Source organism: Rhinatrema bivittatum, chromosome 5 (genome assembly GCF_901001135.1).
Source record: "Rhinatrema bivittatum chromosome 5, aRhiBiv1.1, whole genome shotgun sequence".
In the NCBI taxonomy this organism is placed as follows: Eukaryota; Metazoa; Chordata; class Amphibia; order Gymnophiona; family Rhinatrematidae; genus Rhinatrema; species Rhinatrema bivittatum.
Window position 1 is genome coordinate 360,261,896 of NC_042619.1, and position 26,226 is coordinate 360,288,121.

A 26,226-nucleotide genomic window follows, 5' to 3' on the forward strand; every position below is an offset into this window, starting at 1 on the left:
TTGCACCCCACTCCCCCAATCAAAAAAGGCATTCTGCTGCCCCTGGTCTTCTATGCGGTGAGCTCAGGCTCCGCAAGGCTGCAGTTTTTGGAAGTGGACGGAGATGAATGAAATCTCAGCACAGTAAATCCAGTTCTATGCAAAAGAGTGACGATAAAACTTGTGCCGGTAACTTCCATGAAATGTTACTTCATCTGCACAAAACAGCTAGAACTAGGGTTATTGGTAACCGCACGTCGCTGAGCCTGGCCCAACTATAAAATTAAGCCAAGAAGGGCGACTAGCTTATCGCTGCCAAACTCCGCGTCACGTATGCTGATACACATGAGCCCCGGGCGTTCCTCGCCACCCGGCACTGTCAAATTACCAACTCTCTCCGCTCCTAGAGAACAGAGGTAGAACTCCCCCCCCCTCGGGCTCGCTGTGAGACGCCGATTGGTTATTTGGTGCCAAATAGCGTTCAAGATAGCGGTCCTGCGTCGCCTATAGGAGAGAAGAGAGGAGTGGTGACGTGGCAGAAAGCCTGGCCAATCAAATCCAGGGAGACCGGAAGCGCGTGTAGCTGCAGCAGCTTTATTTCGTGGCAGTGCGAGCCGGCTTCTTGCAGAATGTGTTTTTGTTCGCTGCTCCTGCTTTTCCTGGCACTGAGCGCCCTAGGTGCACGGGCGGCAGTGTCGTCCGCAGCAGCAAAGGGCGTGACCGCCACCCTGGCAGCGAAATGGCCCCGAACGCCGCAGCTGTTGGAGGCGAGGTGCGGTACCCGCGGGCCATCGTTATCTATCAAGGAGGGAGGTAGAAAAAGGGGGCTAGCAATAGCTTCTTCCTATCTCACTGCCCAGCACAGTCTTCTGCCCCTAGGCGAGAGGGCAGAATACCCATGTGTTCTGCAGAAAGATAGCAGAAGCCAGAATGAGAGGCAGACAGGGTTCGATAGTCTGCTCTGGGCTGCAAAGCCTACAAAAAGAAAACAAGAAAATAAAGTATTGTTTGTACTTTTGTTTATTCTGCTGAGGGTACATTGAACAATAGGTCTTCCTTAGGTAATTTGGAAATCAGAAACATGTTTCATTGGAGGTATGAAAGTGAATTCAGAGTATTGCAGACAATTTTAAGATTGTGGTGATTGGACAAGGTGGTGGGCGAGGACAGCCTTATCAGGTGTCAGTAATTTCTATACTTAACATGCATGTTTTGCACTGGGAATGTGCATTCTGGTGCTTAATATAACCATGCGGTGTTCACATTTTTAAACATGGCTCAGTGATCAGAAGGATGGATAGCTGGATCGTGTCTCCTGAAGGTCACCATCTGTATATTCTTAGCCTTTCAACTAAGGGAAATTTGACTACTTTTAATCTTGTTTTCCTTAGCGTTCGGGTAGGTCAGTCCCAAAGATTGGGTTATGCACCTCTGCCAGCAGATGGAGACGGAGGAAAAGCTGAAGTCTTTCCCTGACATCAGCCCACCAGTATTCTCCATCTCCAGCAGGTGTGGACCTGCATTTCCCTTTGGGGGAATGCCTGTGAGTTAAAAAAAAAAAAAAAGTCAAAAAGGAAATATATACATAGCACCGCTTGCCCCCTGAGCAGGGCCAGAGGAAGCACTAGGCGATTGCTTAGGGTGCCACAGGTTTAGGGGTGGCCCAGCAGCCACCTACTGCTTCCATCGGACCTGCTCAGAATTGTGAAAAAATTTTGTCCCGATTCCCGACATTGGTGGCAGCTGCAAGACCTAGGCCAGCGATTCTCAACCGGTGTGTTGCGTGCTACTCGCAGCCAGCGGGGCCAAAGAAAAGAAGACCGGAGCTGCTAGCCGCCGCTGCCAGAGACCAGGCCGGCGGGGCTGAAGAAAAGACCAGTGCTGCTAGCCGCCACTGGAGACCAGGCCAGTGGGGGCCGAAGAAATAGACCTGTGCTGCCAGCCACCGCCGACCAGGCCGGTGGGGGCCGAAGAAATATAGACCTGTGGGACCGGAGAAAAGAAGAACGGCGCTGCTAGCCACCGCCGGAGACCGGGCCGAAGACGAGCTATTCAGCTGGGGGCCGAAGAAATAAAGACTGGCGCTGCCAGCCGCTGGCGGAGACCAGGCCAGCGGGGCCGAAGAAATATAGACCTGTGGGGCAGGAGAAAAGAAGAACGGCGCTGCTAGCCACCGCCGGAGACCGGGGGGCCGAAGACGAGCTATTCAGCTGGGGGCCGAAGAAATAAAGACTGGCGCTGCCAGCCGCTGGCGGAGACCAGGCCGGTGGGGCTGAAGAAAAGAAGACCGGCGCTGCTAGCTGTCGCCGGAGACCAGGCTGGCGGGGGACGAAGAAATATAGACCCATGCTGCTAGCCGCTGGCGGAGACCAGGCTGGTGGGGCCGGAGAAAAGAAGACTGGTGCTGCCAGCTGCTGCCGGAGACCAGGCCAACAGGGCCGAAGAAAAGAAGACTGGCGCTGCTAGCTACCGCTGGAGACCTGGCCGAAGACGAGCTATTCAGCTGGGGGCCTTTGTGTATTTGAGATCGGAAGGGTGCTTCTATGTGTGGGTGGTGAGTATGTGAGAAAGGGAGGGTGCTTCTGTGTGTGTGTTTGTGTGTGTGAGAAAGGGAGGGTGCTTTTGTGTGTGTGAGAAAGGGAGGGTGCTTTTGTGTGTGTGAGAAAGGGAGGGTGCTTCTGTGTGTGTGTTTGTGTGTGTGAGAAAGGGAGGGTGCTTCTGGGTGTGTGTGAGAAAGGGAGGGTGCTTCTGTGTGTATATGTGTGAGAAAGGGAGGGTGCTTCTGTGTGTATATGTGTGAGAAAGGGAGGGTGCTTGTGTGTGTGTATATATGTGAGAAAGGGAGGGTGCTTGTGTGTGTGTGTATATATGTGAGAAAGGGAGGGTGCTTGTGTGTGTGTGTGTATATATGTGAGAAAGGGAGGGTGCTTGTGTGTGTGTGTGTGTATATATGTGAGAAAGGGAGGGTGCTTGTGTGTGTGTGTGTATATATGTGAGAAAGGGAGGGTGCTTGTGTGTGTATATATGTGAGAAAGGGTGGGTGCTTCTGTGTGTGTGTGTATATATGTGAGAAAGGGTGGGTGCTTCTGTGTGTGTGTGTATATATATGAGAAAGGGAGGGGTGCTCCTGTGTGTGTGTGTGTATATATATGAGAAAGGGAGGGTGCTCCTGTGTGTGTGTGTGTGTATATATATGAGAAAGGGAGGGTGCTCCTGTGTGTGTGTGTGTATATATATATGAGAAAGGGAGGGTGCTCCTGTGTGTGTGTGTGTATATATATATGAGAAAGGGAGGGTGCTCCTGTGTGTGTGTGTGTATATATATGAGAAAGGGAGGGTGCTCCTGTGTGTGTGTGTGTATATATATGAGAAAGGGAGGGTGCTCCTGTGTGTGTGTATATATATGAGAAAGGGAGGGTGCTCCTGTGTGTGTGTGTATATATATGAGAAAGGGAGGGTGCTCCTGTGTGTGTGTGTATATATATGAGAAAGGGAGGGTGCTCCTGTGTGTGTGTGTATATATATGAGAAAGGGAGGGTGCTCCTGTGTGTGTGTGTATATATATGAGAAAGGGAGGGTGCTCCTGTGTGTGTGTGTATATATGTGAGAAAGGGAGGGTGCTCCTGTGTGTGTGTGTATATATGTGAGAAAGGGAGGGTGCTCCTGTGTGTGTGTGTATATATGTGAGAAAGGGAGGGTGCTCCTGTGTGTGTGTATGTGAGAAAGGGAGGGTGCTTGTGTGTGTATGTGAGAAAGGGAGGGTGCTTGTGTGTGTGTGTGTGTATGTGAGAAAGGGAGGGTGCTTGTGTGTGTGTGTGTATGTGAGAAAGGGAGGGTGCTTGTGTGTGTGTGTGTGTATGTGAGAAAGGGAGGGTGCTTGTGTGTGTGTGTGTATGTGAGAAAGGGAGGGTGCTTGTGTGTGTGTGTATGTGAGAAAGGGAGGGTGCTTGTGTGTGTGTATGTGAGAAAGCAAGGGTGCTTCGGTGCTTCTGTATGTGTGTGGTGTATATGTGAGTCAGGGAGGGTGCTTGTGTATGTGTGCGAGAGAGAGATGGAGCATGTTTTTGTCTGGCTATGGCTGTGAGAGAGAGGGGGCATGTGTGTGATTGAGTCTGTTTGTGAGATAGAGCATGTGTTTGAGAGCTTGTGTGTAAGTGAGATAGAGCATGTGTTTGTTTGAGAGCTTGTGTGTAAGTGAGATAGAGCATGTGTTTGTTTGAGAGCTTGTGTGTAAGTGAGATAGAGCATGTGTTTGTTTGAGAGCTTGTGTGTAAGTGAGATAGAGCATGTGTTTGTTTGAGAGCTTGTGTGTAAGTGAGGTAGAGCATGTGTTTGTTTGAGAGAGACTGACCAGAGAGGTGACGTGTGTATGTGTGAAAAAGTCTGATCAGGGAGATGACTGGTATGTGTGTGTGTGTGTGTGTGTGAAACTGGACCTGAGGGTGTGACTGGTGTGTGTGTGAGAGAGAGAGAAGAGACTGGTTGTGGTCCCTAAGGAAGAGGACAGTGAGGACAGCTTCAGCAGCTACTGCTGCTTCTGGCGTGGCCTGCAAGGGAAAGGAGTAGGAGAACTGCTGGAGAGGATAAGTAAAAGTGGCTTTTTAAGTTCATTTTTCTTGATTGACTGCCGTTTTAATTATTGGGTAGTATGTGATGTGTCTGCTGTTTTGAAATATTTTATTGGTGTTTGAAGAATTTTTAATAATTTTTAAGAGGTTTTAATTGTTAGATGTTCTGTTCATCAGCTGTTTTGAAACATTTTTTCATATAGTTTTATAATTATTTCTGTGTGGGAATCTATAACAGCTTGGCTTTTTCTGTTTTCCTAATGGGAGGTGTTTTGGTGTTTAGGGCCTGGTTTAATATTTGTAGTGTTGACTTTTTATAGGTAGAGTTGTTCCATTTGAGTGCATGCCATAATGCAGATGTAACTTTGTGCGGATTAGTTTGTGTGCATTATTGCAAATCCTGGGATTTTGTTGGTGCTATATTTCTGTTTCCATTTCTCCAGGTTTGCTCTGCATGCAGAGTGGCTTTTTTCAGGTTTTTATTCCAGTTTGTCTCCATATTTGTAATTTGTGGTCTTTCTGTACTAGGTGAAGGTCGATCTTGTGTGTATGACCGAGGTGAGATATTTAACTAGCACGTAAGCACATAAAATACCTCATTTTATTTGTTGTGTTTTCTCAATTGGACATGCATTGGTGGTGAACTGCTGCCTTTTTATAAGTAGGGCTATTGCGCCTGGTAGTAGAGGGAGTTTGTGTTGCTGTTATTGAGATAACACCAGAATATCTTTTTTGTATGATGAGTTGTACGGGGAATGTTCTAGTTCTGCTTTATATCCATTACTGAGGGTCGGGGGTGGGGTTAGCCCTGTGACTGTCATGTGTTCAGTGTGTCTCACATCTATCAGGTGTGCCCCGACAGAAAAAAGGTTGAGAACCACTGACCTGGGCAATTGGACTTCCTTCTTCTAGCCCTCAAGGACCGGAAGAGGAAATGTGTTGTGAGCCCGCATGGGCAGGAAGAAGGATGCCCAATCGTCGTAGCTGGAAGGAGTGGCCAGAAGAAAAGACTGAGAGGGTCAATTGCAGCATCGACCAGCCGCACGGTAGGAGAGAGGCAGGATCAGTCAGGCTGTGCGGCTGAAGAGAGACAGCGATCGGCCAGGCCACGCAGCAGGAGAGAGGCACCAATCAGCTAGGCTGCATGGCAGGAGAAAGGCAGGATTGGCTGGGCACGCTGCAAAAAAGAAGCAGCATCTCTGCTGAGCGAGGAAGTCAGTGGAGGCTTCCTGATGCCATGGAAGTCCGAGAAGAAAGCTGCTGCTGCCTACACCTAGGATGGAGAGTAAAAAATATATATGCGTGTGAGCATGTGTGAGTGCATGTGTATATGAGAGTATATGGGGAGAGAGAGCATGTGAGGAAGAGCGAGTGTGTGGGGTGAGAGCCTGTGGGGGGGAGAGAGAGCATTTATGTTTGAGAGAGCATGAGGGGGAGAGAGAACATGTGTGTGTGTGTGTGTGTGTGTGAGAGAGCATGTGTTGGGTTTGTGGCATAATGTGGGCTCTTGGTCGAAGTGGCAATGACTCCTCCCACGGGGAGGGGCCCCGTGGGGAACCACAGGGATAGGCTAGCCTCAATAGCAAGCGGACACAGAGGAAAGAAAGCTTTATTATACTGATGTGATGAAGATGATACTTGTCCAAGGTATGGACAGTGCTGTAGTCCAGCGATATCACAGTAAGGCTCCAGATAGTCTCAGTAGTAATGTAGTTGCTGATCTCACCCAGATGCAGCGAAGGTCTGGTAGTGTTCTGCAGTGCGGGATAGGCCGTGAACCTGAAGGGTGGAGCTCGGAGAGCTCGGAGCGTAATAGTACTCACAGGGTAGCAGCGATGATAGTTTTCTTTGGTAGTCGACTGAAGAGAAGGACCCGTAGTCCGAGGTGCAGGATATCCAGAGCAGGATAGGCCTTCGAGGAGCGAGTACCAAGGAGCACCAAGGGTACCTGGAATAAAGCAGACAAGACCCCTAAGGGGCAGGTGTCCTGAAGGTTAAGCTGAATAACCCTGGAGGGCGAGTAGAAGCGAGGGGCCCCAGAGGAGCAGGTACCCAGCGCTTCAGTAGGTAGCGAAATACCCCGGAGGGTAGTGAGGAATCCAAGCGAGCAGCTTAGAAGCAGTCAGAGTAGCAAAACCGAAGCCCTTGCTAACTCGTTGAATTGGAGTGGAGCGGAGGTTTAAATACACGGAGGAACTGACGTCATGCGGTGGGGCCGCCCCTGAGGTTCCCGCCATGACGTGCTTAAGAATGTGAGCAGCGTGCGTGTGCACGCCCTAGGAGGTCTCAGGAAGAAGCATGGCGGACGGGGACGCCCATGCTGGCTCGGAGACGCAGAGGGGTTCGGCAAACAGCAGCGGAGGCAGCCATCTTCCCGAAGGAGGAGGGGAAAGGTAAAAGAGAGGTGAGGCAGAGTGGTAGCAGTCGTCTGCGACCGATGGACGCAACACATGTAGGGGAAAGAGAGCAAGTATATATGTGTGTGAAAGCATATGGAGGAGAGAGCCTGTGTGTGTGTGTGTGACAGAGCATGTGGGGAGGGAGTGAGTGTGTGAGTATTGCCCCCAAAACACACAGGTCACCGGGTAAGGGAGCCTAGGCTGAGTAATCAAGGGGCAAGCCCCCCTAGGCCCCCCCCGAAGAGCAAGGAGACAGAGCTGTCTACTGAAAAACAGATTTCTGAAACTTTTTTTTTTTTAATTTGCAAAGATACATAATACTTGCTTGATCTTGCCAAAAGAAAGAGAGAAAAACCCCACAGGGCAATGGCAAACTAAGAAGGAAAGGGAACCGCAGGATGAGCTGCCTGCATCTGCAGGAGAGCCAAATACTGAAGGGATGCAGGGAAGGCTTCAGTATGCCTGTGTTGGAGCATGTGTATGTGAGAGAGTAAGCGAGTATGCCTGTGTTGGAGCATGTGTATGTGAGAGAGGAGAAAGTCTTTGTATCGCAGCCCCTCTCATTAATCCATGACAAGCTAAGACTGAAAATCAAAAGTTCCCAGCTATGGATTGTGGGATATTTTTTATCCTTATTTTAATTATTGATTCCCTGTACTTACCTGGATCAGTCCAGATCGTAGGTTGATTCTCCTGTCCAGCAGATGGAGACAGATCAAAACTGAAAGGGTATCCTATATCATGATAGAGCCTACCCTGCATCCCTTCAGTATTTGGCTCTCCTGCAGATGCAGGCAGCTCACCCTGCGGTTCCCTTTCCTTCTTAGTTTGCCATTGCCCTGTGGGGTTTTTCTCTCTTTCTTTTGGCAAGATCAAGCAAGTATTATGTATCTTTGCAAATTAAAAAAAAAAAAAGTTTCAGAAATCTGTTTTTCAGTAGACAGCTCTGTCTCCTTGCTCTTCGGGGGGGGCCTAGGGGGGCTTGCCCCTTGATTACTCAGCCTAGGCTCCCTTACCCGGTGACCTGTGTGTTTTGGGGGCAATACTGGTGGTTCTTTCACTCCCTTAACTGGCTGCCTTGGCCCCGGGACGTCTAATTCCTCGGGTGTTCTGACAGGGAATTTCATTCCCCTGCAATCTCTTTAAAAAAAAAAAAAAAAATAGAAACACACAGAATAAGTAGTTTGAATATTTGGACAAGGCAGCCTTATTCTTACCCCTGTTTGAGTCAGACAGTAGCGAGCAGGGTTCAATGCCTGCACTCGCTCACCGGGGCAGCACAGCTCAGCTGTTTCTCACCTTCGCGGCGACTCCTCTTTTTGATCATGCCGCATTCAAATCTATGTTTAGCTTGCTACGCGGCTCTCCCGCGATGGGCTTTGCTCCGGGTGCCTGCCAGGTGGGGAGGGCCCCTCCACGCAGCATTTAAGCCAGCGACCTGGGGGTGGACTTCTTGCTGCATGGCCAGGCCATTCCCTGCTCGGCAAACCGCAGGAACGGTGGATATTTTGGGAATCAGTGTAACTTCGGAATTGGGGCTGCAGGAGGGAGAGGAGCCAGATTTTCAGGATCCGAAGGCTAGTATTGATTCCTATATGCAGTCTGGAATAAGAACTCACAGTATCTGTGTATGAGATGGCTTCTGGAAGAGAAGAGAGTCTGTGAAGGGTTTTAGAAACATGGGCCCTCGTGGAGCGGGTACCGGTTCCTATCTGCAATCTGCAATAATAACTCACGATCTCCATACCTGCGATAACGTCTTAGACCGAAGGGAGTCTTCAGGGATTAGGAACATAGACCCTCGTGGAGCGAGTACCGGTTCCTATCTGTAATGTGCAATTGTAATGTACCAGATATAGGTATGCGATAGCTTCTGAGTCTGTGAAGGGTTTTAGGAACATGGGCCCTTGTGGAGCGAGTACTGGTTCCCATCTGCAATCTGCAATAATAACTCACGGTGTTCACGTCTGCGATCGCTTCCAGGCAGTAAGGAGTCTTCTGAGCATTCAGGGACGTAGGCCCTCGAGGAGCGAGTACCGGATCCCGTCTTAGCAATCTGAAATCAAGAAGAGAGAGCGGGGCCCCCGAGGAGTGGGTACCCCTAGGTAAGTTTGTGGAGGCAGAGCAGCGGAGAAAGAATTCCCCTTGCTAACTCGATTCATAGTTGCAAGCAAAGACCTTTTAAGATGGAAGCGGATGACATCACTATGGGGGGACGCCCCCGAGGTTTGCGCCCTTGCCGGTACAAACTCTGAAGCGCGTGTGCGTGCCCTTACGTCATCAGGAACATGGCGGATCCGCAGCGTCAGGCCAGCCCGGGAATTCCGGGAAGAAGTGGTGAGGAGAAGCCCCGCGGCAGCATCTGTCCGTCAGACCTGAAGGGAGTCGCCACTAAGGTAGAGAGGGTGAAGCGAGGGCAAGAACAGGCACGAACGCAACACTTTGGGGGTCCGAAGGGGGAAAAGGCATCTAAAGCATCCTTGGCTCACTGGCTGAAGGAAACAATTTGCTTGGCCTACATCGGGAAGGGTCGCCCCGTCCCGACTGGTTTGAAAGCTCACTCGACGAGAGCGCAAGCGGCTTCTTGGGCGAAGTGTCAATTGTTGTCGCCTGAGGAGATTTGCAGAGCCGCAGTGTGGTCTTCCCTGGATACCTTCACAAGGCATTATCGTCTGGATGTCAGGGAACTGGACCAAGCACTTTTTGGGGAGAGCATCTTGCGAGCGGGTCTTTCGGGTTCCCGCCAGGTGTAATGTGTCTTTGGTACATCCCACTGGTCTGGACTGATCTGGGGATGTACAGGAAAGGAAAATTGGTTTTTACCTGCTAATATTCGTTCCTGTAATACCACAGATCAGTCCAGGACCTGCCGGGTGCTACTGGCGAACAACTGATTTACCTAATGGTTACCTACTGTACATAGGGAATCTATCAGAATGATTCTATAATTTTTTGGTTTTTGTTATGAACCGTGGTTTAAACCTGATTTTCAGGAATTGGGGTTGTTTGTTTCAGACCCTTGAGGAAGTTTGTCCTTGTTTGCCCTTGTTTTGGGAATTAGATTGTTTTTTTTGTCAATTATTTTTTGCTTGGGTATCGATAAATACTGATGAGCTGCAGGTGGCACACTTGGGATACCAGTGCCTCGAAGCTTTGTTCTCTGACTCCATCTGCTGGTGGGAGTGCATAACCCACTGGTCTGGACTGATCTGTGGTATTGCAGGAACACAAATTAGCAGGTAAGAATCAAATTTCCTGTTTTGCCCCTGTATAAGTCCCTGTTGAGACCTCATTTGGAATATGTGTACCTCTTTTGGAGAAAGCACCTTCAAAACGATATAAACTGGATGAAATTGATGCAGAGTTTTCCTATTAAAACGGTCAGTGGGCTGTATTATAAAGCATATGGGGACAGACTTAGATCTAAACATACCCTTGAAGAAAGGCAGGAGAGGAGATATGATGGACATTTTTTTTTAATTTTCTAATTTACTCTTTATTATTAATCACAAAGCAAGCAACTTTGTTGCAGAAACATATGAGTAGGAAACATTAAATACATTGTCCACAAGTTGTTGATAGAAACTGCAAGACCTCATTAATCGTTAGTTCTCAATATTTAGGGTACAGAGTAAAAATGAGAGCCAGAGGTAAAACAAAGAAATGAGAATCTGTGTTGAGAAACCCCGAATTCAATGGATAAAATAACATCCTCTTTGTCCACTACTAGAATAGAGCTAAACTTCTTCCCATTAAAAAAAAAAATGTTTTGTTAATAGCATTATAGTTACCCAATCATTTACAAGAATAATGTAAAATAAAAGAAGTGCCAAGGGCACTAACCCACTTATGCATTCCTAGAAACACTTTGCTAATATCTAGCCTGTTTTCAAAATTCTCCAATCTCTGCTGTTTATTACCCTTGTTCTGTATCATTGTAGCATTCACATTTTCAGTCTCTTTAACTTCCTTTTCTAAGACTTCAGTCCTTCCCAACTACTCCTTCCGCTTTTGTGACCAAAGTGTTTGTATCAGAAGAACATTTCACTATGATCATGCCCAGCTTAACAAGAGCCAGATCAAAGGGAGTCTAAAGTGACAACTGTAGACTTAACAGACAGTGCAAGGGTCTCACCCACTCCCAACTGTTTGTGAGACAAGTAACCCTGATCTTCCTGGCTTGCCGACGTTCTGCTCTTCCCCTCCTGACTCCTCTATCAGTCAGATGTTCTAATACTTGGCTCTCTGCCACTGCCACTTCCGCCATCGAAACTAAGGAGCACTGAGTCATGGGTTCCTCTCCTGCGGTGGCGACATTGACATCATCGGTTAGTGCCTCTTCAGCTGTGAGGCCCGACATATTTCTCCTTTGCAGTGGGGGTCATTGAACCAGAGGACTGAGAGAAATCTCTTCCCCTACTGAGTCAGGTGCTCCTCCACCTAACTCAATAGTGGGGATCAGAGGATCTTCCAAAGCCAGGCCTTGGGCTATGAATTGGCCAATCTGTTGGACCTCTCAAAGGAAAGGAGGCTCTGGAACAAGGGGTCATGGATAAGGGTTAAAAGGGGTAGACTGAGGTGTAATCTAAGGAAATATTTCTTTACAGAGAAGAGTGGTGTATGCATGGAAGAGCCTTCTGGTGCATGTGGTGGAAACAAGGAGAGTATCTGATTTCAAGATCACATGGGACAAGCGCAGAGGAGCTCTGAGAGAGGGGTAGGAATTGTAGAACTGAGCAGTTTTTATGGATATGCAAACAAGATTGGCTGTTTGGTCTTTCTTTCATCATGTTTCTGTGTCACCTAATTAGTCAACAGAGTTTGGTGTTCAGTAGTAGAATCTGCTTGCCTTCATCTTTGGGATTGCAAATGCAACCTTAGTTAGTGCCCCAAAATGTCCTGAAGATCTTGAGCCCCCCTAAATCGCCTTACTGAAGCACTAATTCTACCTGCCTGCTATAGGATTTAAAGTTTTTTTTTTTTTTTTTAATTTGTGACAAAATAATTGAAAATGTGATTGCATTTTTATTTTAACAGTGAATTTATTGCAGAAGAAGGCAATGAGAAGTTTTGGCAGTTCTTGGATACTGTCCGAGAATTAACCATATATAAAGAAGGTGGTAAGTACAAGTTAGTGTGCATGAATATTGGGATAGATCAATTAAGCAAGATATAGTATGCTGTGCTAAAGCGTAATTGGTGAGTTTGCTGTTAAAAGCCTATTTGTGACATTTCTTTTGAGAATGTCCATTAGCTTCCTAATTTCAGGCATCCACAATCTGATAGCATTCTTCCATTTCATCCATCCGTGCCTTGTATCACACACTAGAAATGAAGACCTTTGAGTTCCTTCATAGATATTTTTTTTCCCAGAATTGTAGAAGTATTGTGGTGGCATTCTGGAAATGAAAGTGTTAAAGACTTATGGAAGCAGTAGTATTGGTCTGATGTACATTTCCTAGCATGTAGCAGATGGACTCAGGACCAATGGGTATAGTGTACTCCTGATAGCAGTTGGAGACGGATCAGATTTCAATCTGAAGTCAGTCTTAGTACATATACCCTTGCAGGAAGTGCAGCTCTTCAGTATTTTCCGTCTCCATAGCAGTTAGGGACTCTATGCACGCTCGCACAGCGCTAGAGTAATTTTACCAAAGAAAACCAAAATAAGAAGAAATCTTACTTCTACAGACGAGCCCTGCTCTCCTGCGGTGACACCCATTTGGGTCCCTCCCCCAGTTGAGATTTCCTGAGGTGATTTCAGCGATCCCTCGGAGGTAAGCCTCTGTTAGACGGCCGACCCTCGGCGGGGACCTAGCCCCCGACATCGGGTGAGGCTGAGAGGCAGTGGGTGCAACCTCGAGCGCGGCGGTGAAGGTATTCTCCCTCTTCCCCTGCAGCCGGAGACTGCCCAGAACAAGACCGGGAAGCGCCGAGTCAAGGTAAGGTAGAAATCTATTTAAAAGCCTTTGGTCTTCGAAGCTCAAGGAGCCGCACAGGTCACCAGCCGGGACCAGTGCCACTGGGTTGATCTGCCCTAGCAGGGCTAGACCCCGGTCAGATCCGAGGGTTCTCCCAAGTGGAGACCCTCCGAGGTGGTTGCCATATTGTCCGCGTGGTCGCCGTCAGCATTTTGCTCTGTTTGCCTCCCTGTCCGCCGTTTCGATCCGTGCACACAGAGGCGAGCCGTGCTCACAAATACCTTGGGCGCACAACGTCGCGCGCCCAAGTACCGGGCGCACAAGCGACACGCATAGCCATGCGCTTACTGTGCTGGGCACATAACTTCGACCTGTGCGCATGACAGCACACACCAAACCTACGCACACACCGGAGCGCACAACTGTATTTTACGCACACAAGTCTTAGCACCACTGGAAAATAAACTCAAAGCTCAGGGCCTTTGCCCAGCATGCCACATTAGAGCTGCACAGCATGAGTATACAGTGCAAAGAGGCCCTAGGGGATCCTACTCATGGCCCCGCCCCAGCCGGTACCGGGCTCCAGCCTCTTGAGCAGTTCGCCGGACCTAGCATTGCACAGCGGGACCCCCCTTCAAACAGGGCTCCCCAGGGACCCGGCGCCCCTTAGTCTAGACCCAGCATCTATCTCTTGGGTGGAGTTCTTCAAAGGTCTGCATACCTTCGTCCACATGCAAGCAGGGCCTCCTATAATACGGCCACAGGCTCCACCAGAGGACCTCAACATGCCAGGACCCTCTATGCCCAGGGAAGTGATCCCACCGCCCAGAAGTCCCACCTTCGGGGACACGGACAACTCAGATGAGGATTCAGAACCCCTGGAGGAAGGGGAACTCCCTCTGGAGACAGAGCCCCACCGAACCATGAGACGCTTCTTCACCAAGGACGAGCTTCCAGACCTGGTCACTCACAGCTTAAAAGAGTTTGCTATCCCGGGCACAAGTGCCTCGGGGGAACCTAAGACGAACCCATTATTAGAGGGACTCCGTCAGACCTCCCGCCATTTCCCACTATTACAAGACGTCCAGCAACTAATTAACCTGGAATGGGATGCCCCAGAAATTACATTCAAAGGGGGCCGGGCTCTGGCAGCCATGTACCCTCTGGACCCAGCCGCCAAAGATCTCCTGGCATGTCCGAAAGTGGATGCCATGGTCTGTGTGGTCTCAAAGCACACTACTATCCCGGTGGAATCTATCCTCAAACAGTTCTTTGATGTCTCTGCTATGTCTTTACAGATCACGGCCTGCTGTGCCGTTGTGACACGCGCCTGCTTAGCACAGACCAGGAACAACACTCCCGGGGAGGCCCTGGAACCAGCTGTATCATTCCTCGTGGACGCCGCTTCTGATCTGGTACGCACAACAGCTAGAGGAGTGTCATCCGTCGTGGCAGCCAGAAGACAAATCTGGCTCAGAAACTGGTCGGCCGACATATCCTCCAAAACGAGACTCACAAGGATTCCTTTCAAGGGAACACTCCTGTTCGGAAGCGAACTAGAGAAACTAGCCAACAAATGGGGCGAGTCCCCACTGCCGCAGCTACTGGAGGACAGGAATAAGAGAAACCAGCGATCCTTCCCCCGAACCTACAGGGGCAGAGGATCACAGCGCTTCAACCCATATAGAAGCACATATCAAGCAGCCCTTCCTGTGGGCCGGAGCCAGTCCTTTTGGAACAAGCACAACAAAAGGGGAGCCAGCTTGGGCTCCGGCCCCATCCGCACCCCACAATGAAAATCAGCCGACCCATCCAAAGGAAGAAGCCATAGGGGGCAGACTTGCCCTATTCTACCAAAGATGGGTCGAGATAACCTTGGACAAGTGGGTCCTATCCATCATTCGGGAGGGATATTACCTGGATTTTCACCACCTCCCTCTGGACAAGCTTGTGGAATCTCCCTGCCACGACCCTTCCAAGAGGATGGCAGTGGAAGCTACACTGACCAGATTGCTAGCCTTAGAGGCTATAACACCAGTGCCTCCACAACAAATAAATACTGTACATTATTCCATCTATTTTATCGTTCCCAAGAGAGAAGGAACGTTCAGGCCCATCCTGGACCTCAAGGCCGTCAACCGTCACCTGAAGATTCCTTGCTTCCGCATGGAAACCCTACATTCGGTAATAAGGGCGATACAACCGGGAGAGTTCTTTACATCCCTGGATCTGTCGGAAGCCTACCTACACATTCCGATCCATCAAGACCATCAGCATTTTCTACACTTCTTGATCCTGGACCATCACTACCAGTTCCGGGCATTACCTTTGGGGTTAGCCACTGCACCCCGGACGTTCACCAAGATCATAGTGGTGGTGGCAGCAACACTGAGGAAGGAAGGAATCCGTGTGCACCCTTATCTAGGTGATTGGCTGAGCAGAGCGAAATCCCCAGAGGAAAGCCATCAGAGTCAAAACTCTACTGGAGAACCTCAGTTGGGTGGTCAACACAAACAAGAGCTGCCTGCAGCCCTCCCAATCTCTAGAATACTTGGGAGTCTCATGGCATCCACACTGGAAGTAGTGCCATGGGCACGAGCTCACATGAGACCCCTACAATGCTCACTACTATCACGATGGAATCCACTGTCCCAGAACTACACTGTACGGCTTCAGCTCCCGGACAGAGTTCGAGCCCAACTACGATGGTGGCTACAAGAAACCCATCTGAGCCAGGGAACGAGACTATCCTCACCAACCTGGATCCTGCTCACCACGGATGCCAGCCTATGAGGATGGGGAGCACACTGCCAGGAGCTAACCGCCCAAGGGCAATGGAATGAAGAAGAGTTGGGATAGAACATCAATCGCCTAGAAGCCCGGGCAGTCAGACTAGCCTGCCCAAGGTTCGTTCACAGACTCAGAGACAAAGCGGTCAGAGTAATGTCGGACAATGCCACAAAAGTGGCCTACATCAACTGTCAGGGAGGAACCAGAAGCCAACAGATGCCTCTGGAAATAGACCTCCTAATGTCATGGGCGGAAGTAAATCTTCAAGAAATCTCGGCCGTCCACGTTGCCGGGAAAGATAATGTCACTGCGGACTACCTCAGCAGAGAAAGTCTGTATCCAGGAGTATGGAGGCTGTCGACCACAGCATTCCAATTGATAGCAAACCTTTGGGGAACACCAACCATGGACCTCTTGGCAATCCGGTCCAATGCCCAAGTACCCAGTTTCTTTAGACGCGGGCGGGAACCTCAGTCCCAGGGAATCGATACCCTGGTACAGAACTGGCCACAGGAGACTCTGTCATACGCCTTCCCGCTGTGGCCCCTATTGGGCGCAATCATCCACAAGATAGAACACTACAGGGGACGAGTACTTCTAGTGGCCCCGGACTGGTCAAGAAGACCGTGGTACGTAGACATGCGAAGACTGCTGACAGGGAGCCCCCTGCCACTACTTCCTCACAGAGACTCCAACAAGGACCGATCCTCCACGAGAATCCAACTCGATTCTCTCTTACGGTCTGGCCATTGAGAGGACTCGCCTAAGGAAGAGCGGATACTTGGGGGCAGTAATTGACACCCTACTCCGAGCACGCAAGTTCTCAACATCCCTAACATACATAAGGATTTGGAGAGTTATCGAAGCCTGGTGCGAGGACTGCGACATCGTTCCACGCTCGGTCAAAATCCCTGCGATTTTGTAATTCCTGCAGAATGGCCTAAAGAAGGGATTGTCTCTCAACTCCATGAAGGTACAGGTGGCCGCATTGTCATGCTACGGAACCTAGAGCGAGAGTGGCAGCATAGCCTCTCACCCGGATGTCTTCCGCTTTCTGAAAGGAGTCAAGCAGATTCGACCACCCCTGAAGTGGCCAGTGCCTCTTTGGAATCTCAAGCTGGTCCTAGATTTCCTAGCAGGAACCGCCTTCAGACCGCTCCGCGGCCTGTCTCTCCGACTATTAACATTGAAGACAGCCTTCCTGCTGGCAGTCTGTTCGGCCTGTAGTATATCCGAGCTACAAGCACTGTCCTACCGAGAGCCGTTCCTCAGACTCACCCCGGGAACCATCCAGTTACGCACAGTTCCGTCGTTCCTCCCCAAAGTGGTGTCTCACTTTCATCTCGCTTCCATCGCCAAATGAGCATAAGAATTCGGAAGAGACTCGAAGTCTACGCCATCTCAACGTCGGCAGACTCCTGGTCCGATACCTGGAAAGGTCGGGATCCGTACGAAACCATATATTCGTCCTTCACAGCAGGAAGAAGCAAGGGGAAGCGCCCTCACGAGCAACCATAGCCCGCTGGATCAAAGAAGTCATCAAGGTGGCCTACGTAGAAGCAGGCAAGCCACCGCCTTTACAAGTCAAGGCCCATTCTACTAGAGCCCAGGCAGTGTCCTGGGCGGAAACCAAGATGCTGTCACCCGCCGAGATCTGCAGGGCGGCGACATGGTCCTCCATCCACACCACCTCCAGGTTTTACCGCCTGGATGTTCAGACTCGGGAGGTCATAGCATTTACAAGGGCAGTACTAAGTGGGTCACGGGCAGCCTCCCACCCGGTTCAGGACTAGCTTTTATACATCCCATTGGTCCTGAGTCCATCTGCTATATGCTAGAAAATGGAGAAATTACTTACCTGATAATTTCGTTTTCCTTAGTGTAGACAGATGGACTCAGCATCCCACTCACGGCTTCCATTACCTATGGAATTCTCCGGGGACATTCCCGGGAGCGAGTGATTCACGGGTAAGCCATGCTTTCCTTCATCTAGGACACCCATCCTACCGGGTGTCGATGTTTCTCGGTTGAGGGCACTGGCAGTCTCCAGCTATTGCCAATTCAACCAGTTCAAATTAATAAAGTTAATCAAGTTGTTCAAATTATTCAGCCATACATATATCCACAATGCTTTTCGAGGAGAATATTGAAGAGCTGCACTTACTGCAGGAGTATATATACTAGGGCTGATGTCAGATTGAAATCTGATCAGTCTCCAACTGCTTCAGGAGTACACTATACCCATTGATCCTGAGTCCATCTGTCTACACTAAGGAAAACGAAATTATTAGGTAAGTAATTTCTCCAATGTACTGACTCACTGTCGGCACCAAGTGTACATCTTGTAATTCCTTACATTGTGTGAAGCATTGGAATGTTTTCCCCGTGCTACACCGAACCTCAGCTGACCCAGCAGTTAGGGTCAATTGTAAAACCTATATTCCATGGAGAAGTGCATTGTGCGAATTGTAAGTCTGTTATAATATTACTTAATGTTTTTAGCTTGTATCAAAATCAATTATATATGTCTTTAATTTCTTTGTGCCTATGCTAAAAAATAAATAAATAAATAAAAAATATGAGACAAAGTTCCAAAATATCTTTGATCACCTTGTACCAGCTTAGCCAGTCTTTTATTTTTAAAACATTTATTGTGTTGTGCTTAGTGACTTGTAATTTTTTTTCCTTTTTTTTTTTTTTTAAATTGTCTTTATTCAGTTTTTTGTTTCAGAATAATACAACATTCACCAAATAACAAAAAAGTGTCCAACAAGGGTCCGACCAACCCGAACTGCTTGGAGCAATATACAACAACTTCCCCTGCAACCCACCCCCGAGCCTACCCTCCCCCCCCATGTTTTCCCTCCCCCCCCCTCCATGGAGCATTGTAGAGTGTAGGTAGAGGCATTATATTCAGTTCAACAGACCAACTCGGGAATGTATGTAGTTCACGCAACAGTCCGGAGTACTGCTTGCCAGTAGGTAGAAGGTTGCTCTTTCTCTGTCTATTGTGTCATCGGGTCTGTATTCCATGGGTCTGGATGGGTAGCAATTTTTGGAGTCACGTGTCTTGTAACCGCTGCCCAGATTTGCTTAGTGCGTACAGACTTCTTTGGCGTCGCTGAGGAAATAATAGCGTGCTCCATGGAACATAATCGGATTATCTTCCGGAACCATATATCATAACTAGGCCTGTCTGCAGTTAACCAGTGTGCGAGTATTGTCCGCTTTCCCACCAGTCCCACTCGACCTATAAATAATCTTTCTGGATCTGATAGTTGTTCATGTACAGATTCCACTAAGCCGAATAACCAAAGGTTTGGGTCCGGTGGAAGCACTTTTCCCATAAAAAGGGAGCACATTCAGCATATTTGGTTCCCGAAGTGGGCGACTGCTTTACAGTCCCAGAAACAGTGGAAAAAGTCACTATTTGTGTCTCCACATTTAAGACATTGAGACACAGGTGTTATCTTCATTTGAAAGGCTCGCTTTGGCGTAATATAGCTTTGCCAAAGAAATCTGTACTGTGTCTCCTGCAAAAGCATATTCTCCGACAACAAAGGAACATCTTTAAAACAATTCACAAATTCTCCATAAGTTAAAGAAAACAAGGACCATTCCTGCCATTTAGAATATAGAGAGGTGAGGGTGTCTGTATCTGGTTGAGCGTTTAACTCTCTGTAGATTCTGGAAATTTTTGTCTTACTACAGGCCCCCACTTGTAGAAGGTCTCTTAATTTGTGGATGGCTGGATTCCCCACCAGGGCCGTACCCCTGGATCTTATGAAATGCGTAACCTGGATATAGGCGAATAGGTCACTCGCCGGAAGTGAGAAGCATTTCTGAAGGGCCTGAAAGGAAAGGAGAGTTCCCGTCCCCCCATCAAAGAAGTCAGATATATACTGGAGGCCCAATGTTTTCCATCTCTGAAAGATGCCCCCCCTGGTGCCCGGTGGAAAGAGTTCATGGCCGATGATAGTTAGAAAGGGTGTTTGTAGACTAGGACTTTTCTCTCTTTTACAAAGCATGTGCCAGGCTTTCCGGCACATCCGTAGTAGGATTTGGTCTTTCAAGTAATGTGGGAGGGTAGTTGAATTAACGGATTTAAGGTTTGGACACCATACCATTCCAACATGTGAGCCAGGGGGGTCAGAGTGGAAAGCCCAAAGAACCAGTCTCGTATATGTCTCACTCCACAGGCTAAATTGTAGACTTCCAGATTGGGGCACCCCAGGCCCCCTTGCTCTCTCGGTCTCATAAGCACTGCCAATGGTATTCTAGCTCATCTACCCTTCCATAAAAAGGAGCGCAGGGCACCTTGAAGGCGGTAGTGATCTTTCTTTAGTATCCATAGAGGAGCTAGTTGGAGAGTATACAACCATTTTGGTAGTACTATCATCTTGAAAAGGTGGGTACGGCCAAAAAGTGATAGTGGCAATGAGGTCCACCGTTTCAGGGTAGTTTGCGTGTATGTAAGCAAAGGATGGATATTTGCTTTATAGAAATTTCTCAATTTTTGGGGTATACGTATGCCTAGATATTTTAAAGAGTCCGTTGCCCATCTCAAAGGGAATGTGTCAGGCCATGTTCTCCGTAATGTTCCTGTGACATCTAGGGCTTCGGATTTTTCATAGTTTATTTTTAAACCAGTAAAAAGGCTATATTGTGACAAAAGTTCAAGCACCACAGGGAGAGAGTACAAGGGCTGAGTGAGATAAATTAAAAGATCGCCTGCAAAAGCAGCTATTTTAAAGATATGATTGGGCCCCCCAAATCCCTTCACCTCCCTGCTCTCAGCAATCTTACGCAAAAGGGGGTCGAGAGCCAGGATGTACAATAACGGGGACATGGGGCATCCCTGTCTCACCCCCCGTTTTATGAGGATCTCTTCAGACCTGCAACTACTTGCTATAATGCGTGAGATCGGGTCCTTGTAAAGTAGTGAAATGTAGTGGAGAAATTCTCCCTGGATGCCGAACCTCTGCAATACCCTAAAAAGGTATGGCCATGCCACTCGGTCAAAGGCTTTCTCAGAGTCAAAGCCTATGACCATCGCTGGAATACGCTGCGTTTGGCAAATGGTCATTGCCGTAAGCAATTTTGTAATCGTCGCGTTTGGGTGTCGACCCTTGACAAACCCCATTTGATTTATTTATTTATTTTATTTATGAAACTTTTAATATACCGACATTCATAGGGCATATCATGCCGGTTTACAAAAAACTGAAGCAGGTGGAAAATACAATGAACAGGGGTGGGGGAGAGGGGGAGCAGGCAAGAAAAGGGTGAGAGGGGGGCAGGGGAAGAGCAGCAAGAAAGGAAAGGGCAGAAGGAGAGAGAGGAACAATCAAATTGAGCAATATAATAAAAGGAACATAATTGTAACTGGGTTCTAAAACTATAAGTTAAGGCGAGGTACTTATTTACATTAAATCAATAGCGTAAATACTTGTTAGGGTTAAGGCTTTGGCAAAGATGAGTTCAAAAGGGGGGGGCGGGAGGGAGGCGGGTGCAAGGGGTAGAAGTGGGAGGGGGAAATTCAGGGGGCAGGGAATGTGGGCTGGGGGGGAGAGGGGTGGCTGGGGGGGGGGGGGTAAAAAGGAAGGAGGGCGGTGATGGAGAAGATGGGGAGTGGGCTAGGTTTGATTGGTATCTGGGTAGGCTTGCCTGAGTAGCCAAGTCTTGATGCCTTTTTTGAAAGACTGTAAGGAGGGCTCAAGTCGAAGGTAATGGGGAAGTGAATTCCAAAGGGTGGGGCCGGCTATGGTAAACGCTCTTTCTCTGGTGTTGGAGAGGTGTGCGGTTTTGAGAGGTGGGGTGTGCAGGGTGCCTGCGAGGGCATTTCTGGTGGGTCGATTGGAGGTACGGAAGTGTGGCATGTCTTTAAGCCAGGCGGGATTGTTTTTGTGGAGGGCGTTGTGCAGAATGGTGAGGGTTTTATATTTGATACGGTATGGTATGGGAAGGCAGTGCAGGTCCTTTAGTATGGGGGTTATTTGTTCAGTCTTACGGGTATTGGTGGTAATTCTTGCCATCGCATTTTGAAGGATTTGTAGGGGTTTGATAGTAGATGCAGGGAGGCCTAACAGAAGGGAATTGCAGTAATCTAGTTTGGAAAGGATAGTGGACTGCAGGACTAAACGGAAATCATGTGCATGGAGGAGTGGTTTCAGTTTTTTAAGTATGTGAAATTTTTAGAAGCCTCCTTTTATTAGGGACTTGATGTGTGGCTTGAAATTGAGGTGTTGATCAAGTAGGATTCCTAGGTCTCTTACATTAGATGTGGGTGAGTGGGTTATAGTGGGGGCGGGAGCAGTGGGGCGTGAGGTATGCTCTGGTTGGTTGGAAATGACGAGGATTTCAGTTTTATCTGCATTGAGTGCCAGGTGGAGATTGGCCAATAGGGAGTTGATGGTGGAGAGGCAGGATTCCCAGTATTGTAGGGATGCCTTGAGTGTAGTTTGAATGGGGATGATGATTTGGACATCATCAGGATATAGGAAGAAAGTCAGCCCTAGGTCGGAGAGAAGTTGGCAGAGGGGGAGAAGATAGATATTGAAGAGTGTGGAAGAGAGGAAGGATCCTTGGGGGACGCCTTGTGTAAGTGGGATATGTGAAGAGGTACTTTTATCGATTTGTACAACGTATTCTCTGTGGTTAAGATAGGAGGAAAACCAAGATAGAGCAGTGCCAGTGACGCCTATTTCTGCCAGCCTGGAAAGTAGGATTTGGTGGTTGACAGTGTCAAAGGCGGCAGAGATGTCTAGGATGGCCAGGAGGTATGATTTCCCTTGGTCCATGCCTATGAGGAGAGTGTCAGAGATAGCTAGAAGGAGATTTTCAGTATTGCGACCTTTACGGAAGCCAAATTGTGAGGGGTGTAGGATATTGTGGTCCTCAAGGAAGTCAGTGAGTTGGATGTTGACTACCTTCTCGAGGATCTTGGAGATGAGAGGGAGGTTGGAAATAGGTCTGTAGTTTGCTGGGGTCGTGGGATCAAGGGTGGGTTTTTTTTAGGAGGGGTTTGACTACAGCTAGTTTAAGGGGGTCTGGGACTTTGCTGGAGGTTAATGAGCAGTTAATTATGTTTGCTATGGGTTTGGCAATAGTAGAGGGTATGGAGAGGAGGAATTTGGAGGGGATTGAGTCTGCTATGTGAGAGGCCGGTCTCATCTTTTTAGGATAGATTCTATCTCTAGGGTGGAGGTGTGTTCAAGGGACTCGAGGAGGTGCCTGGTATTGCTGGTGGGGGGAAGTGTGGGGGAGGGTTTGGAGGGGAGGCGCTGGAGGATGCTATTGATTTTGGGAAATACCTTGCGATTTCTTCACATTTTGTGTCGGTATTTCCTTCGTGGGTGATGGGGGTGGGGGATTTAGTGAGATCAGCAACATAGGAGAAAAGGGCTTTGGGGTTGAATTGGTAGCAATGAATTTTGGAGGAATAGAAGTCACGTTTGGCTTGGAGGGTGGCTTGGCGGTAGTTGTGCAGGGTCTGTTTGTATATAGCTTTATGAGTAGGAGAGGGTTGTCTGCGCCAGATGCGTTCCTTGGATCTGAGGTCCTGCTTTGCCTTCTTTAACTGGTTGGTATACCAGGGTTGTTTTTCTCTTGGTGAAAGGGGGATTTCTTTGTGTACAGTTGGGCAGAGTTCGTCAGCTATAGTGGTTGTGATGTTATTCCATGATTGTAAGGCTGTATCTGGATTGGAGAGGTCAAGGTTCTTGGTTGCGTTTTCAAGTGCAAGGGCAAGTTCCTCTGAGGGGCATGTTTTACGAAAGGATATGGTTTTGTTCTGTGATTGTGATGTGTTGGTAGTGATGTTGGTAGAGAGGGGGAGGCATTGACAATGAAGTGGTCTGACCAAGGGATGGGGGTGGTGGAGGGGGTGTTGGATGCTGAGATGTGGGAGTTAACGAAGAGAAGGTCAAGGGTATGACCAGCTCTGTGTGTGGGTGTAGTGATGAGCTGTCTATAACCTAGGGCTTTAAGGGTGATCAATAGGGTTTCACATGCCGAGGTGATCGGGCTGGCGTCTACGTGGAGATTGAAGTCGCCAAGTATGATGGCTGGGCGGTCAGGCTTAAGGTTGTCGACGATAAATTCTATGAGGGGGGATGGGTCGTGGTCAAGTATGCCGGGGGGGGGGGGGGGGCATAGATGAGACATACCTGTAGGGTGGTAGATTTGAAGAGTCCTATCTCTAGTTTGTGGGGGGGGTTGGGACGGTTGGAGTTTTAGGTTAAGGTATTTTTTAGCTGCTAGGAGTAAACCACCGCCTCTTTTTTTGGGCCTTGGGATGGAGAAGATATCATAGGTTTGTTGTGGGAGTTGGTTTAGGAAAACCTGGTCTGTGTCTCTTAACCAGGTTTCCGTGATGGCACAAAGGTCCAGGCTGTTGTCAGAGAGGATGTCGTAGAGGATAGGCGCTTTTTTAAGGATCGATTGGGAGTCGAATAATGAAATGGCTAGCGTTGCTAGGCCTAGGAGTTGTGTGAGGGGTGAGATCAAGATGGGGATTAAGGATTTCTGGTGGTTGAGAGGGTGGGTTTGGGAAAGGGTGGTTTTGCGTAGGGTGGGGTGGTGAATAATGGGAATTGTGGAGTGACACATGTCGGGTTGTAGGTAAGAGGGGGCAGGGAGAGAAGAAACAGTGCGGTGGGCTGCTGTGAATCCACACAGGGGATGAAGGTAGGAGTTAGAGGCAGGGTGGAGGAGTTATGCAGTTACATGTGACATAGCGTTTAACTGGAGTATGTGCTTGCAGTAGACCCTTTCTTGTACAAATAGGAAACTGCAAGAGTGAAACATTAAGGGGGGATTATACAGTTGAAGGATTAAATAGGTGGAGTATGCACTCACAAGGCTTTCAATATACAAATGATAGGAAGGAACGAAATAAAGAAATAGCATTTGTTATAAACCTACATATCTGGATCAAGCATGTACAGTTTTTGGATCATACAGCAGTATTTTAGTAGATGATGCGTTGGTTGCAGAGCGGTTAGGTTAAAGGGGGGAGGGCAGGTCTAGTGAATGGGAGGTATCTAGTGCAGGGGTGTGGGGGGCAGGGAGAGGGTAGGGGGGAGCGACAGGGAGGATAGAGTCACAAAGTTGTCACACAAAGGAGCACGACTAAGGGGTAAGATGCAGGCCCCTTAGTCGCGCTCCTTCGGCGCGAGACACCCGGCGCGAGACGCCAGGGGCTTGCCTGCTTCTTTTAAGTGTCTTTCTGTGCCGGATGTGAGGCACCAGGAGTGGGCGGTCCTTCCGCGGCGATTCGGGTCGGGTGCAGGCAGAGAGGTAGGAGGGCCGCCTGAGGAATCGCTGGGCCTCGGGCTCCGGCTCGGACCCCGATGGGTCTCCCCTACCGGGTGCAGCGAGCTCGGGGGGCGAGGGTGCGTCGGGTCGAGGGGCGGCCGCTGGCGACGCACGGGCGGCAGGTCGGCGCGGTCGGCGATCAGTCGCAGAAGGGAGAGATCTCGGCTTGCCTGCTTCTTTTAAGCCTCTTTCTGTGCCGGATGTGAGGCACCAGGAGTGGGCGGTCCTTCCGCGGCGATTCGGGTCGGGTGCAGGCAGAGAGGTAGGAGGGCCGCCTGAGGAATCGCTGGGCCTCGGGCTCCGGCTCGGACCCCGATGGGTCCGAGCCGGAGCTCGTTGATAGGGTGAAATCAGGGAGGGAAGGAAGATCTTTAGACGTTCCGCTAGGACTCGGGCCAGGATTTTAAAGTCACAATTTAACAACGTAATAGGTCGGTATGAAGTTGGAGAAGTGTGGTCCTTCCCTGGTTTTGGGATCACAATTATATGGGCTTCATTAAAAGAGGTAGGGAAGTTCTCATGGGCGAGGCCCGTTTTGTAGTAGTTTGTCAGAGGCTCGCTGATATAAGGCGATAAAATTTTATAAAAGTCATATGTAAACCCATCGGGCCCGGGGGATTTAGCTGGCTGGGCAGCTGCTATTATCTGTGTGATTTCGTACGTCTGAAGTGGCCGGTTCAAAAAATCCCGTTGTGCGGCTATTAAAGTGGGTATAGTTAAAGTGTGGAAAAAATCCTCCTCCTCCTCTTGGCCCTCCGAAATCTCAGACCGATAAAGATTACTGTAATAGTCTTGGAAAGCGGCACAGATTTCCCTTTCTTTTGTCGCCAGTCGTCCAGACTGTGTTTGCAGTTGCGCAATGAATGTTCGGGCTTTTGAATTTTTGTTAGGCTTGCAAGCAACCGGCTAGGCTTGTTGCCAAATTTAAAAAGGGATTGCTGGCCCTTCCAGAGGTAAGATCGGGCTCTCATATCCAAAAGTGTGTTCAAGCGTCCTAAGATAGTATAAAACTCCTCTCTACTTTGGTTGGTATTTTGGGAGGATAAGATACGTTTTGCACACTTCAGCTTTGCTTCTAACTCTAAGATAGCTTGATTTATTCGTTTATTTCGGGTATGGACATATGATATTATCTCTCCTCTGAGGATAACTTTTGCCGTTTCCCAGAAAAGAAGCGGCGTATCCATATGTTGTTTGTTGTCTTGAATGTAGTTCTTCCATTTTTCCTTTAGAAAGACTTGAAATGCAGCC

At 48.8% G+C, this 26,226-nt stretch overlaps 1 protein-coding gene across 3 annotated transcripts in view; it reads left to right on the plus strand.

Annotated features, from left to right (window-relative positions):
• The first annotated feature begins 531 nt into the window (after positions 1 to 531).
• UGGT2 (UDP-glucose glycoprotein glucosyltransferase 2) overlaps positions 532 to 26,226 on the plus strand; it is a 1,031,439-nt gene continuing 1,005,744 nt past the window's right edge. For all 3 annotated transcript variants that reach the window (XM_029604715.1, XM_029604718.1, XM_029604716.1), the window contains exons 1-2: positions 532 to 751; positions 11,984 to 12,066. In XM_029604715.1, the coding sequence (XP_029460575.1) occupies positions 609 to 751; positions 11,984 to 12,066 (226 nt within the window). In that variant the 5' untranslated portion in view covers positions 532 to 608. The remainder of the gene's footprint in view (positions 752 to 11,983; positions 12,067 to 26,226) is intronic.